This window comes from Ambystoma mexicanum, chromosome 10 (assembly GCF_040938575.1).
Source record: "Ambystoma mexicanum isolate Mex_15411 chromosome 10, UKY_AmexF1_1, whole genome shotgun sequence".
Classification (NCBI taxonomy): domain Eukaryota; kingdom Metazoa; phylum Chordata; class Amphibia; order Caudata; family Ambystomatidae; genus Ambystoma; species Ambystoma mexicanum.
This window is the reverse complement of record NC_090932.1, coordinates 1,078,080,520-1,078,092,923: the sequence shown is the minus strand read 5'-3', so window position 1 is coordinate 1,078,092,923 and position 12,404 is coordinate 1,078,080,520. Positions and strand designations below refer to the sequence as shown.

General features: G+C 46.7%; 1 protein-coding gene across 1 annotated transcript in view; it reads right to left on the bottom strand.

Annotated features, from left to right (window-relative positions):
- Positions 1-231: 231 nt before the first annotated feature.
- Positions 232-12,404, bottom strand: part of LOC138492975 (gastrokine-2-like) — a 67,816-nt gene continuing 55,643 nt past the window's right edge. Inside the window, exons 3-5 of the mRNA XM_069620248.1 lie at positions 11,360-11,470; positions 10,837-10,975; positions 232-595 (exon numbers count right to left, since the gene is read on the bottom strand). Coding sequence (XP_069476349.1) covers positions 501-595; positions 10,837-10,975; positions 11,360-11,470 — 345 coding nt within the window. The 3' untranslated portion in view covers positions 232-500. The remainder of the gene's footprint in view (positions 596-10,836; positions 10,976-11,359; positions 11,471-12,404) is intronic.

Below are 12,404 nucleotides of genomic sequence, written 5' to 3'. Positions count from 1 at the left end.
TGATGGCGGCTTGTCTGGAGGGGGTATTGATCCACGAATCCATCCATGCACCTACTGACTAAATACATCCCCCCAAGTCAAACTACCCAAAAATGCATCCGCTTGTTCATTAGTCCTTGTAGGACGGCTACATTAGGATTTATATAAATATATATTTTAAAAAAGCACTTTATGTTCGCATAATAAATATCCAGGGAACGCCCGGGAAAAATAGAGCCAGGTGAAAAAGGATTGACAGAACCTTCATCGCTTTTATTGGCTGCTTAAAAACAACGTTTAGATCGTAAACACTTCAGCGCCCAATTTTCCATGGAGACAGGCCCTCACCCTCTCAATCAGCATGGTAATCCTTTAATGTACATTCATAACACGCCCCTGCGACGAATAGAAGATCAGATCTTCAAACACTCGAACTTGGATAGCACAGAGACCCAGGGCCCCTGCAGAGGTTGCGCCTGAAGAGCACGTGGTCGTGAGAAGAAGCCTTGCACAGGATGGCCTCAGAACAGGTGTATTCCTCCACACAGGTTAATTTCCAGGAAGAGGAACCTGGCTCCAGCGCAGCCGCCTCCGCCAATCTCCGGACTTTGGGGTTCTGTAATTTAAAGAACAAATCACTCAAGTAGACATATACGTATTCCCATTCATTAACATACAGAGAAAGGACAAGGAGCTAAGGCCGACCTAGTCAGGGGTGGAGACAGCCTCACAAATGTAGGGGGGCAGAGGACAGTTTTAAACAGGGAGTCATGAGTGGGCCACGCGTGGTCACCGAACACCCAATAACTCTACAAGCCCCTGCATGTCTGCTAGCTGCCGTGCCTATGCTATGTGCTCTCTGGCACGGGCAACCCCTACATAAGATATTTTTCTGTTCCAAACTGTGCTGAAGAAATTGTGGGAGAAAAGTGAAGGATAGGAGTCAGTTTTATTGCAGGTGCTGGCAATCAGGCAGGGTACCTAGTCGAGGTGATGTGAGGTGACTAAAGGTCTCGGCACAGCAAGCAAACCGGCATCAGTATCTCATCAGGAACCGGATGGAACCTCTGCAGCTCCGACCTGACCCAATTCCCTCCACAGACACAACTCCTTTCCAGGCTGCTATAAGGGTTCTAAGTGAGAAGAGCTTTTTGTAAGGATCTTTTTACTAAAAGACTGATTTTGAAAGACCGCGTCGTGACTGCACAGGGCAGTCTTCCTTAATCTGTCACGCCCCTGCCGCACACAAGTGCACGCAGGGGCTGACAGGCTCCGCGGGACCCGGAAGCGCAGTACCAGGAGAACGGGTAAGTTTGTGTTTGCGTGTGTGTTGTGTGTATGTATGTGTTTTGGTTTGCGGGACTGGGGGGTGGTGGGTTGGGGAGTGTGGGGCTGTGAGAGGGGGGTGCGTGTGTGTTGGTGTGTGTGTTGTGTGTAGGTATGTGTTTTGGTTTGGGAGAGCGAGGGGCTGCTGAGGAACAATGGGTGGCTCGTGGGGTGAAACACCCCAAATATTTTTTTAAAAAGGAAAACCGCATTTTAAAGGTCTCAAGAGAAACAAACAAATTACAATGCCGGTTTTCCGAGCAAAAGAAAATCGGTCAATGTAAATCGGTCTTTTTCGCTTGAGACCTTTCAAAAAAGGTCTTTTCACACAGAACCGTTATAAGTGCTGGTATTGTTTTTGCTCTCGTCATCTTTCACTCTGTTAGGAAATTCTGTCTACGTCTGTCTCCCTGCATCCTCTGATTTATTATATTGGTTTATGAAGTGCAGACACCATTCCTTAGTGGTGTCAGAACACTCAAATACATTAGAGCTGGTCTAGAGGTTCTGAGGGCTCAATGCAGAGACCAGGGCATTGAGGGTCTAATAAAGTGATTTTAAAGTCAATTGTGGGGTTTTGTCCTTGACTGATTTCGATTTTTCTTCTCTGGAAGAACTCAGTCGTTCTATCTGGTATCCTGCACGTCACGCCCGCCTGGTGCATTGTGGTGCCCCACCCTCCCCCACGCCCACGGGAAAATGTTGCCAACCATTTCAACATGTAAATAAAGCTCTTGTGATCTAGATGCGGGCCGCAGTGTCTCATTCCTTCGGTGTACCGATGCCACTTAGCTCTATCCACATATGTCCTCAAAGGATGATGTGCGCCGTCTGGGCTTGGCTCCTTGGTGTTCGTGGCATGGATGGCGTATGCCTTCCTGAAATGTAACAGGCTGGAAACAGAATTCCTTCTGCTTGGCCGAGAGAAAGCACCTTCCGGTTTTCAGGCTGGGCTTCTGTCTGTGGCTGTCAATGATATAGAAATGACCCGGATGGAGCCAGCTTTCTCGTGGCATTTCTTTTTTACTCCGGCCTATCTTTACGTTTTCATATCACCAAGAAGGACCAACCTGTGTAATCCCACCTCCATCTGCTCCACTTGGTCAAGCCTTCCCTTCCACTCAAGACACGCCAGATGTCCCATGTTGACGACAGGAGTGCTATGCTAGTGGGGATTTCTACAACAGCCCTGAGGCCCCTGAGCTCAGACTGGTGCTGAGGGCTGGAGAGTATGACCCTATAACAGTGGTCCTGGTTACCCCACACTAGTGGCCCCTGGTGGCTCGGGTTCTCAGTAAGTGTGATTGTCTGGCTTCCAAGGTTGTCCATGCACAACATGAGTCTGCATCCTTTAGGCTCTTGAGATGTTTTGGACTACAACTCCACTCAGCCATAACCAGTATGGTCATATGTGAGGGATTATGGGAGTCATAGTTCAAAAGATCTGCACAGCCTCAGGCTGCAAACTCCTAAACTCGAAAACCCCTTATCTGGCATACCAACCAAAGATGTCTTTTGGCAGCTGAGCTTCTAAGCTCAAAGTAACTCTGGTGCTCGAAAGACTAAACCCCAAGAAAACCCAGCCTCAAAAACGGCCTTGTTCGTCATCTCCTCCATATTTCTGGAACCAGCGCTCTTGCCTTTTCTGCAAGAGGTGATAGATTTCCCAAGTCTTTGCTCCTACTTCTCAAGTGACTAGTCGGGAGCCCTGAGATGCTTTTCAATTTTTCTGAGACCGATTTTATTATGTGTTTTTGTTCTTGTTTAACTTTTTTTAATGTAATGTTTTTTATTGTTTGTGGACTATTTCTAGCTGATCCATCTACTGATTGAATGATGGTCTGCTATTGGTTATGACAATAGTATACCATTGTTGGTATGGCGCTTTAAAGCATACTTTTAATAAACTAAATACATAATTATTTTAGGAGACAGTTGGTAAGCTAGCTCAGCAAGATAATGTCTGTTATGGGCGTCTGTGTGTAACATCTGGTTAAAATCCTGCTGAAGTTGATGAGATGAGTCCAAATTAGTTGGGTAATGATAACACCTTTTAGCATACTCTTTGAATACACCATGATGTAAGTGCTGTAAACAAACCAGTTCGTATATTTTTGGGCAATTATAGGTTTTGACTATGGCCCCAACATTTGGCTTTTTCTCTTTACATCCTTGGAGTGTTTATTCCCTTCCTGGTTGATTTGATCTGATGAGAGTTTATGTTGAAACTGAGTCGAGTGATAAAGGAGAGGAAACGTAATTGCCTCTAGGTGCTACGCAACCAACGTAAGCAAACAGGCATTCATGACACTACAAAACTGAGTGGACGCAATCAACAAAACAGGAAGCAGAGGTGGAGAAATTAGAAAGTAGACAGATCCCTAGGGGGAGATCATTCCACGCCTTAGCAGTCAAGGAAGAAACACATCTGTCACCTCGGCTTTAAGAATTGAGGCATAGGTATCCCAGTAAGGGTGAAAAGGAGGAGCACTAATGTCTTCGGACGGTCAGGATACATTCTGGACACCAGATACAGAGGAGCCAGGCCATGCAGACATTTACAAACTAAACAACACATTTTAAACTGGATCCAAAACTCCACAGGAAGCCAGAGAAGCTGTTGGCATAGCAAAAAGATGGAATAAAAACGTTGATGACCAAAAGTTAGACATACCTCAGCATAAAAGGAGGTCACTCAGTCCTGCATTGAATTATTCAGCGGCCCTACCACTTCCTGATGGAAGTTCTTTGGACCAAACGGGAGAGTGCTCTCACACTTGTGAATCTTGAAGAACGAGCTCTTGCCCACAGCTGGAAGCCGTGAGCTAAGACTAAATTCGGCATCCCCGATGAGTCTGAGGTTTGCCACTTTCTCTTAATACTTCATGGACTGATCTGAGAGGTGCCCTCGTGCCGGAAAGCAAACAGAATCCTGCAAAGAGTGGAACGGACCCCACAAATGTCTTATTCCTTTCTGAAATTAGCTTCAGTCCACTGGCTGGCCTCCACTTGCTCACCTTCTCAGGACCAGAAGGTCTGGAAAGTCATGTTAGGGGCCCTTAACACGCCACAGTGTTTGGGGATCATCTGTGTATTTGGGGATCATCTGTGTAGGATTGTTACTGCAGCCGTATCTGCTTAAGGACTCTCATCCCCTCAATCCATCTTTATGATGGAAGGGTAAGAGGGACTCGTTAGACCTATTGGCCATGATTCTCTAAGTAGGGCCAAACCAATCGAAAAATATCCCCTTCACATGGGTAACTTCTGACAACCAATCCGAAAGGCGTTGGAGATTCACGGTGTCAGAAGTCACCAGTAGATCAGGCATGATGATCGATCGGCCAATAAAAGGATGCTGCTCCATACATATAGGAGTATATATCAGTTCCATTCCTAGGACGAAATCCAGCTTGTTAAAGATCAAGGAATCCAGGAATGTCTGAATTTGTTGGGTGACAACCTTTTCCAGGAGACTAGAAATTCACTGCAATCCGACAATAGGCTGATAGTTCCCTGTAAACCTGCGGATTTAAAGAGTCCTTTTCAGGGATGGAGTCGGAATGGCCTGATTTCAAGATGGGCCGAACCATCCATGATGAAAGGGAGAGGACAATACAATGTTATATCCATGATGGCAGCAACATTGACCTGTATCCATGAAGGATGCCAAAGGGCGGCAAGAAAGGGGAGAAGAATTGTGCAGTCTGTGCAGAGCTCAAGTCGAGGGTACACGTGGGTGGACATAGTCCCCCCACTTTTTTTCAGAGGGCACCTTGATATACTAATTTCTGGTGACACCACATTCAATTGGTATGGTAATGAGTCCCCCGACTTTTGATTTTTTTAGGACTTGACCCCCGAGTATTTGTAAGAAAAAGAACAGAGGGGCCATGATGGAGCAGCGAGGGACTGTCGAAAGGTACAGCAGAAGTAAGAACCAGGGTATTGGCAATGACTGATTGAATATTCATGATTTTTTGAAGAAAGAAGCAGTTAAACTATCACTGTGTTTCTAAAATGTCAATAACACACCACTCATATCAGAGGGAGTTGGAAACTGTTGTATGTTGGAAACAAGTTGCTCAGATGTCTTTAGTGCAGGCACAGATGCATTTCCTAGGAAGGATAGATTGGCTGAGAAAAAGGCAGGTTCGTAAAAATCTAGGGAGACTGTGGCAACTGTCCCATCAGAATATATCAAGGTTTTCATCCAGCACCCCGCTGCATAAATGGAAGTAGGCCATTGATGGCCCTGGTACATTTATGGCATTTAGTTTAAGCTATGACCAAAGGGACCCAAACAACCTTAGACCCATAACTAATTGCAATTTCATTCTCAAAATTATGGACAAAATTGCCACCATGCAACTCCAGTCATATGTGGAGGAGTCAAACGCCCTCCACCCACAACAATCTGGTTTTCGACCCGCCCACAGTACCGAGACAGCCATGTTAGATCTCCAGACCAAAATGCTCGGCATTATTGACAAGGGTAAGACAGGCCTTCTTATTTTACTCGACCTCAGTGCCGCTTTTGACCTCCTTGACCACAACCTACTCCAGGATGCTTTGAAAAAGTCCACCAATTGCTCTGATGAAGCCATCAGCTGGATAATGTCATTCTTAAAAAACAGAATATCCAGGGTGCACTGGGGGGACAAGTTCTCTTTGGAAAAAGAAATCCTCTGTGGAGTCCCCCAAGGGGCAAGCATGTCACCATTGCTGTTTAACATCTACTTGAGGCACTTATGCCTAGTTCTTGACCATATTAACACCTATTTCACTAACTATGCTGATGATACGCAGCTGGTATTTGAACTAAGTGGCGATTATCAGAAGGACAGTGAGCAACTCAACATGATTTATAATTACGTGGAGCAATGGATGGACTCCAACTGGATGTGCCTTAATGGGAAAAAAACGGAGCTCATGATTTTTGGCTCATCATATGCCCGAGCTAAGTTACCTACATCCTACGCATCCTTTCAGATCAAAGACACACCTATACCAGTATTAGGCAAGGTCAAAACCCTTGGTATGCTGCTTGAAGCATCCTTAGGGGCAGAGGCCCAAGCACAATACGTTAAGAAAAACTGTACTTACCACCTCCGCCTAATAAAAGCCATCAGACCCTTTTTATCAGAGGACAATTGCGCGACCATAGCTAGAGCCACCATCTTGTCGTGCCTCGACTATGGCAATGCCTTACTCCTGGGTGCCTCCAAACGGTGCCTACAAAGCTACCAAGTTATACAGAACAACGCAGTAAGAACTGTCAAGCTTAAATCTAGAACAGAGCATATCAGCGACTCCAGAAGGGAGCTTCACTGGCTAAAAATTGAAGATAGGGTGCACTTTAAGACCCTAACTATTGTTCATAAATGCATCCACGGAAAAGCACCAACATACCTAAAAACGAGGATCAGACCTTACGTCCCAAATAGAACACTGAGATCATCCCAACTCGGCAAAATTATAACAGCACCACATAAACTTAAAAGCGGCCTAGGCAGAGCCTTTCCGTCCCTCGCAGCCAATCTCTGGAACAATCTCCCGGACCAGCTAAGAATAGAGCCTAATTACATCCGTTTCCGCAAATCGCTAAAAACCCACATCTTCAAATAAATTACCACATGTCCAAATCCCAGCTGGAGTAATCTCTGTATGTTCATTCCCGTCTCTGCTGTCCGTTTTCCTGTCTGTCTGTCTATCGTGTTCTTATCTCTGCGCCCCGAGGCTCGCGAGCTACCGGCGCATTACAAATATTAAATAATAAATAATAAATAATAATATGGCCAATGGAGCTACATAACCTAGCTCTGCGGTGACAACAGCATGAAAGGCACCAAGAAATGGCTGCCAAGAGGAACTATACATGTAAGTGATCCATATCGAAGAGACCCTGTTATAGCACCGTGGGGACAACTTTCCTCTTGGCTCGATATCATTTTTGTTGAGGTCAGATGGCACCAAGTAAATGCTGAAATTGATAATTTAGACGTAATAAACAGAGCACATGATCAGACCATGCCAAGGGGTAGGTTACGGATAAGGAAAAAGCGACATTCTTGAAGAAAATCAAGTCCAGGCAGCGGGCCTTATCACGGTACGAATCGGTGGTCAACAACGAATCATCGCAGGCATCTATGAGTTCTAGGAATGTCTTGTAAGTGGGGTAATGTGGGGCATCAACGCAGACATTGAAAGATCCTAGAATCAGGAGGTGAGGGCAACCAAAGGGCCCAGAAGAAAGTAAATGACTAAACTTAGTTAAAAACCATGATCTAGTCCCGACGACACAATGCAGACCTGCATTTTAACAGCTACATTATCATTAATCAAACTTTAAAGCCCAGCTCATCAGCAGGCAGGATGGAGGGGAAGGAAAAACAAAGGGAATTGTGTAATTGACTGCAAGGCCTCCACCACATCAATGAAGATGAATGGCCCATGCAATGACGTCATTGTCTGGAACCAGAGTAGCAAGCACAGCGCAGCAGTCGGCCATGGGCCATGCTTCTATCATAAAGAAAGTATCCAGATCTGTATCAAGAAAGACTTCTCCAATGTGGCAAGCGTTTGACACAGCTGATCAGAGGTTTAGAAGACCGCAAAGGAAATGAGAGAATCCATTATGATTTCATTGTGGTGGCCAGTTGTTAGGTGGCTCACGGCTCAAGCCATTTGAATTATGGGTGCCGTAAGTGAGGCGTGGCCAGCCGGGGAGGCACCGGGCACTGTGATGCACAACATCAGGCCTTTTCCTCCAACGTGACCCTTTAAGACCCAGAGGAGCTGTCCAATGACTTGATTCTGCATTAGCAACCGAGCGGAGCTGGGAAATGTAGTCCCGAACAAAAACTATAATCTTAAACCCTGGAATAAGACGACGCAACCAAGGCAGTCCTGAAAATAGGATAGAAAATGGAATAAAAAATCACAGTCGCAATAAAATGTAGAATTCAATTAATCAGTTAAATGCCATTTAAGGAGACAAATACGAAGAGTGCCAATCAAGCTCTGGTACGTTATGTGAGGGTAAAATAAAGCAAACACTGCTTTATGTCAACATCAAAGAATAGTGTGAACCAAGTATTTGATACCTTGGTAATCTTTCATTCTCTCAATACAATGGTAGAACAGGGTGCCCCCAAATTGGCAGAAGCATTATCTCATCTGGTTTTGGGCCTCCATCCTTGTCCAAACAGTTGCACGGAACCTGCTCCAGTAAGCAAGCATGGGTAAAGGCAGCAATTTGGGCTTTTCTGTGCACATGAGATAGGCGTTTGCAAGGCATTGTCATATAGGTTCTACCTGGTGATAAGACGGAAACAGCAAATGGTGCGAGAACCTGTGCATATAATGGCAGTGCGAGGAAAATCCATATTTAGAGCCTATAAAAGAGCAAAAACTGTTGGCTTTGCCAATGCTAATTTTGAATAGGAATTCAATGCAAGGACCAGATGTGAGGACACACATGTTGCTTAAAAATGAATTTGCTAAAGGGGCATTTGGTTAAGACATTTTCTTTTACACAATGAACTGCTTTACAACTGCAACTGAGCAATTGCCTTTCAGAAGGCTGCTGGAGATAACCATGGCAGCCCCATAAAAGCCTGAAGTTTGTTGGTACTACATGATAGAGGTGGCAGGTCAAAGAGATGCCAGCAGGGTGTTTTTCGGGCAGATAGTAGTTGGTAGTGGGTGGAAATTGCAAATAGGGATTAGCATGGTCATGGGCAGCCCATGGGTGGCTAAAAAACAAATACACCACACATGCTGTGGGCCCACCTCACAACCCATCTCTTCGGCCGTGCTTCTATGCCAACCGTTTTGGTTTTGTAGGTGGTGCTGAAGAGTCACTCAATAGCCAAAACTAAATGCCAAGTCAAGGTTGCAGGAAGGGTTCCCAGTTCCCCATTGGAAGGTGGTTGACACTGCTTGGGAGAGTGGGGCAGAAGGCGGCATTGGGGAGGAGTACGGTGTGCTTTTAGCTTCTGCCAGCTTCTAGCTGCTAAGAACGTTTTTTTCCGACCACTAGTCCCTTTTCTATAGCCGGCCTCTTTTCAAACTCCAAAGCACGCTGGATTTCCGGCTCCCTGGCTGCTATATTTTACCAATCTGTCCTCGATGAGTCTGAAGCCAGGTTAGCAAGCGGCCTAACCATAGATTTCTGCAGCAAGGGAAGTTGACATTTTTCTGATATCCCACCTTGTAACGGAACCAGATTTTATGTTTGTTGGGTGATGTCATCTGGAGGTCACCCACAAGTGGCACCCCTGACAGGCACCAAGAATTGTGTTGCTGCAGCACCAGCCCTATCTGTCCCCAAATCTAAACAATTCCCAATGCTTTTCTTGGACGCAGTGTGCGGCTGCTACTTTCCGGATCAGGAGCGTTCACAAGGGACTCGCGCTGCATGCAAAGGCGGCCTTTTAGAAGAGCATTGCCTCGCGCGGCTTCACTAGCAGCTGTCCAGTCACCACTCACCCTCTCCAGAAGGCCGCGCTCTGCTATTTACGATGGGATGACCTCGTTTCTACGATCACATCCGGCGCAGAGGCTTCCGGCTGCGAAGTTCTTTAGGAAAGAGACACGTTTACTATCACCCCAACCCACGGTACTGCCCGGAACCATGAAACCCTGAGCCTTTGCCCAAGCTTGTGCTCCGCTGATACCGGGTTGCTGCAGCAGCAGGCACTTTAAGTAGCTAAGCTAACTATTACATTTTATTTTTTGTTTTACGAAATTGAGACTAGAAGGAGCTTAGCTGCCAAGACCTGGCCTTGATAGAGCTGGCTTCAGGCCTACATCAAGACACGCTGAACTCCTGGGATAAAAATACATACGTTTCCTTAATTGTTGTTTTTTCATGCCCCGGGGAGTGTGGGGGGGGGGCATCTGGGGGTGAGATCAAAGGAATGTGAACAAGACTCCCCCTAGCCCTCTTACTGTTCCTGAAATACCTTACTAAGCAGCTTTTCGAGCAACTGATATTTTCGCCAAAATTGCTGTCTTTTTTGTATCCCGGCGGTCCTCTAAGCAGGACGTTTTCTGGTGCCATCGCACGCTTCCTTGAAGTTCAGTGGAATGGGGTTGCGGGTGGGTTTTATTTTGCTGCAGAGCTGTGCCTGATGGGTGCAGGTATCCGGGTTGAAGCCTGGCAGGTCACACTTCATCCCAAATGAACAAAGATGCTCCATCTAGCTGGGTCATACAAGCAACTCTCATTTGGCAGTTCTATTGGCTATGGGTGCGTATAACTAGTGAATATCATCAATACGTTTTCATTATTTAATTAGTTGACCCTAGGTCGTTCACTTCTTCCCACTGGTGATGCTGCAGATCCGCTAGGGAGCACGCTGTGCCCTTTTCCTTGTCCCAGACCTTCACCCATGCATGTGCCCGTACCCACAATTGAATGCTGAATCAATGCCCGGCAGCAACTGGCTCCTTTTTCACCAGCTGAGCCGGCAACCCTAAGGTTTCTCCATGGCACACCCTTACAGAACACTCCATTCCACTTACGTTCATACTCAACAGCCCAGTAGGTGGGGACGTCCCAGCAGAGGCCCTGGATGGCGCCGCCAAACTGTGCCAAGTTGTTGACCTGGTTGTTGGTGATCTGGTAGTGTTTACGCAGAGCCTCCAGGTCTTTCTTCAGATCCTGTTCGAATGGAAGGACAAACAAAAGGGTGAGGGCATAATTAAGATGTTGACTGATAATATATACTGAGGATCCATCGCTCGGCCTACCCTACTCCTCATCAAAAATTAATGTTCAGGCACATGTAGCTGCTCCAACGTTGCCCTCCCACTTGGCTTCTCCCCAAGCCCCAGTCTGGAAACTCTAGGATGGGGGGCAATTCCTCAACCCATAGACATGGAACGGGCAAGCCAGGCGACCATGGCGGTAACCAGTGCAGCATACAGACTATTTACATGTTTATACTGTGAATGGGTGTGCCACCAGAGAGCCAGGCTCTCAATCTATGGCTGCAATGACTTCAGAATGCCTCTTGAGCAGAGTCATAGAAGATGCAAATCTTACCCTCTTGCTGTGGATGAATTCTTCAAATCGGCCGAGTCCTGGGAAAGAGCTGAGGTGCATATGGGCCACCACACAGATACCTTTGTAGGGCATGTGGTAGGCGATGATGTTCTGTAAGACAAAGAGCGGTAATGGTGGTAAGCAGCCAATCCAATAGGCCTTCAAGTTGTTATGAGTGACGGCCACGCCACCCAACAGGCTGCCAGCTTTCTGTCATTTCAACAAATAAAACGTATTGCTTAGTGCTGATTGGCACAGTCTCCATGTCCACAAAAGGAGCTCTAGGGAAGATGGCAAACCCCTGGTCCTGGGATTACAACTGCTGCAGCCCTGAAATGCATCAGGAGACATTGCCTATTTAATTATTTATTTATTGGAAATTTGTATGGCACCTATACACATGTGTTTCCAGGTGTCACAAGACGAGATGGGGACCGGGGGGGGGGCATGGGAATCAATAAAGTAGAACAACAAAAAAGCAAAAACGGATATATTGGCAATGTGACAATCCTACTGTGCAAGTGCAAGTGCATGACGAGGTGGTAAGTGCAAGGGAGAGGGGGCGGGGGGCATGCAAGAGTATGGAGCCCCATAGTGTGTGGGCAGGCAAGTTCTAGGTGGGCCAAGGCAGCAAGTGCCAGGGGAAGTGGGGAGGATGAGTGTTGTGGACAGGAGGACCAACTTGGGCTAGTCCGGAGAAGGGAACCCAAGGGCAAGTGCTGGCAAAGGATGCTGGGGAGACTGATAGGGGGTGGTATGGCCCCAGTATGGCTCTGAAGGGACCAGGCCCCAGTCGCTGCGACAGGTGGAGAGTTAGCAAGGGAGGAGGAGAGGGAAGGAGGAGGAGAAAAGGAAAGTCTTGAGAAGTTTCCAGAACTTTAGAAGATCCGGCTCAAGTCTAAGGGAGGGAAGGATGCCATTACAGAGAGAGGAGCCAGCCAAGGAAAGGGCTCTACCTCGCACTCTCTGCTTGGAGAAGTGTTTGGCCTGCAGAGAGTTGGAGCCAGAAGACCGAAAGACTCTGGCTGCGAGGTATTTAGGGAGG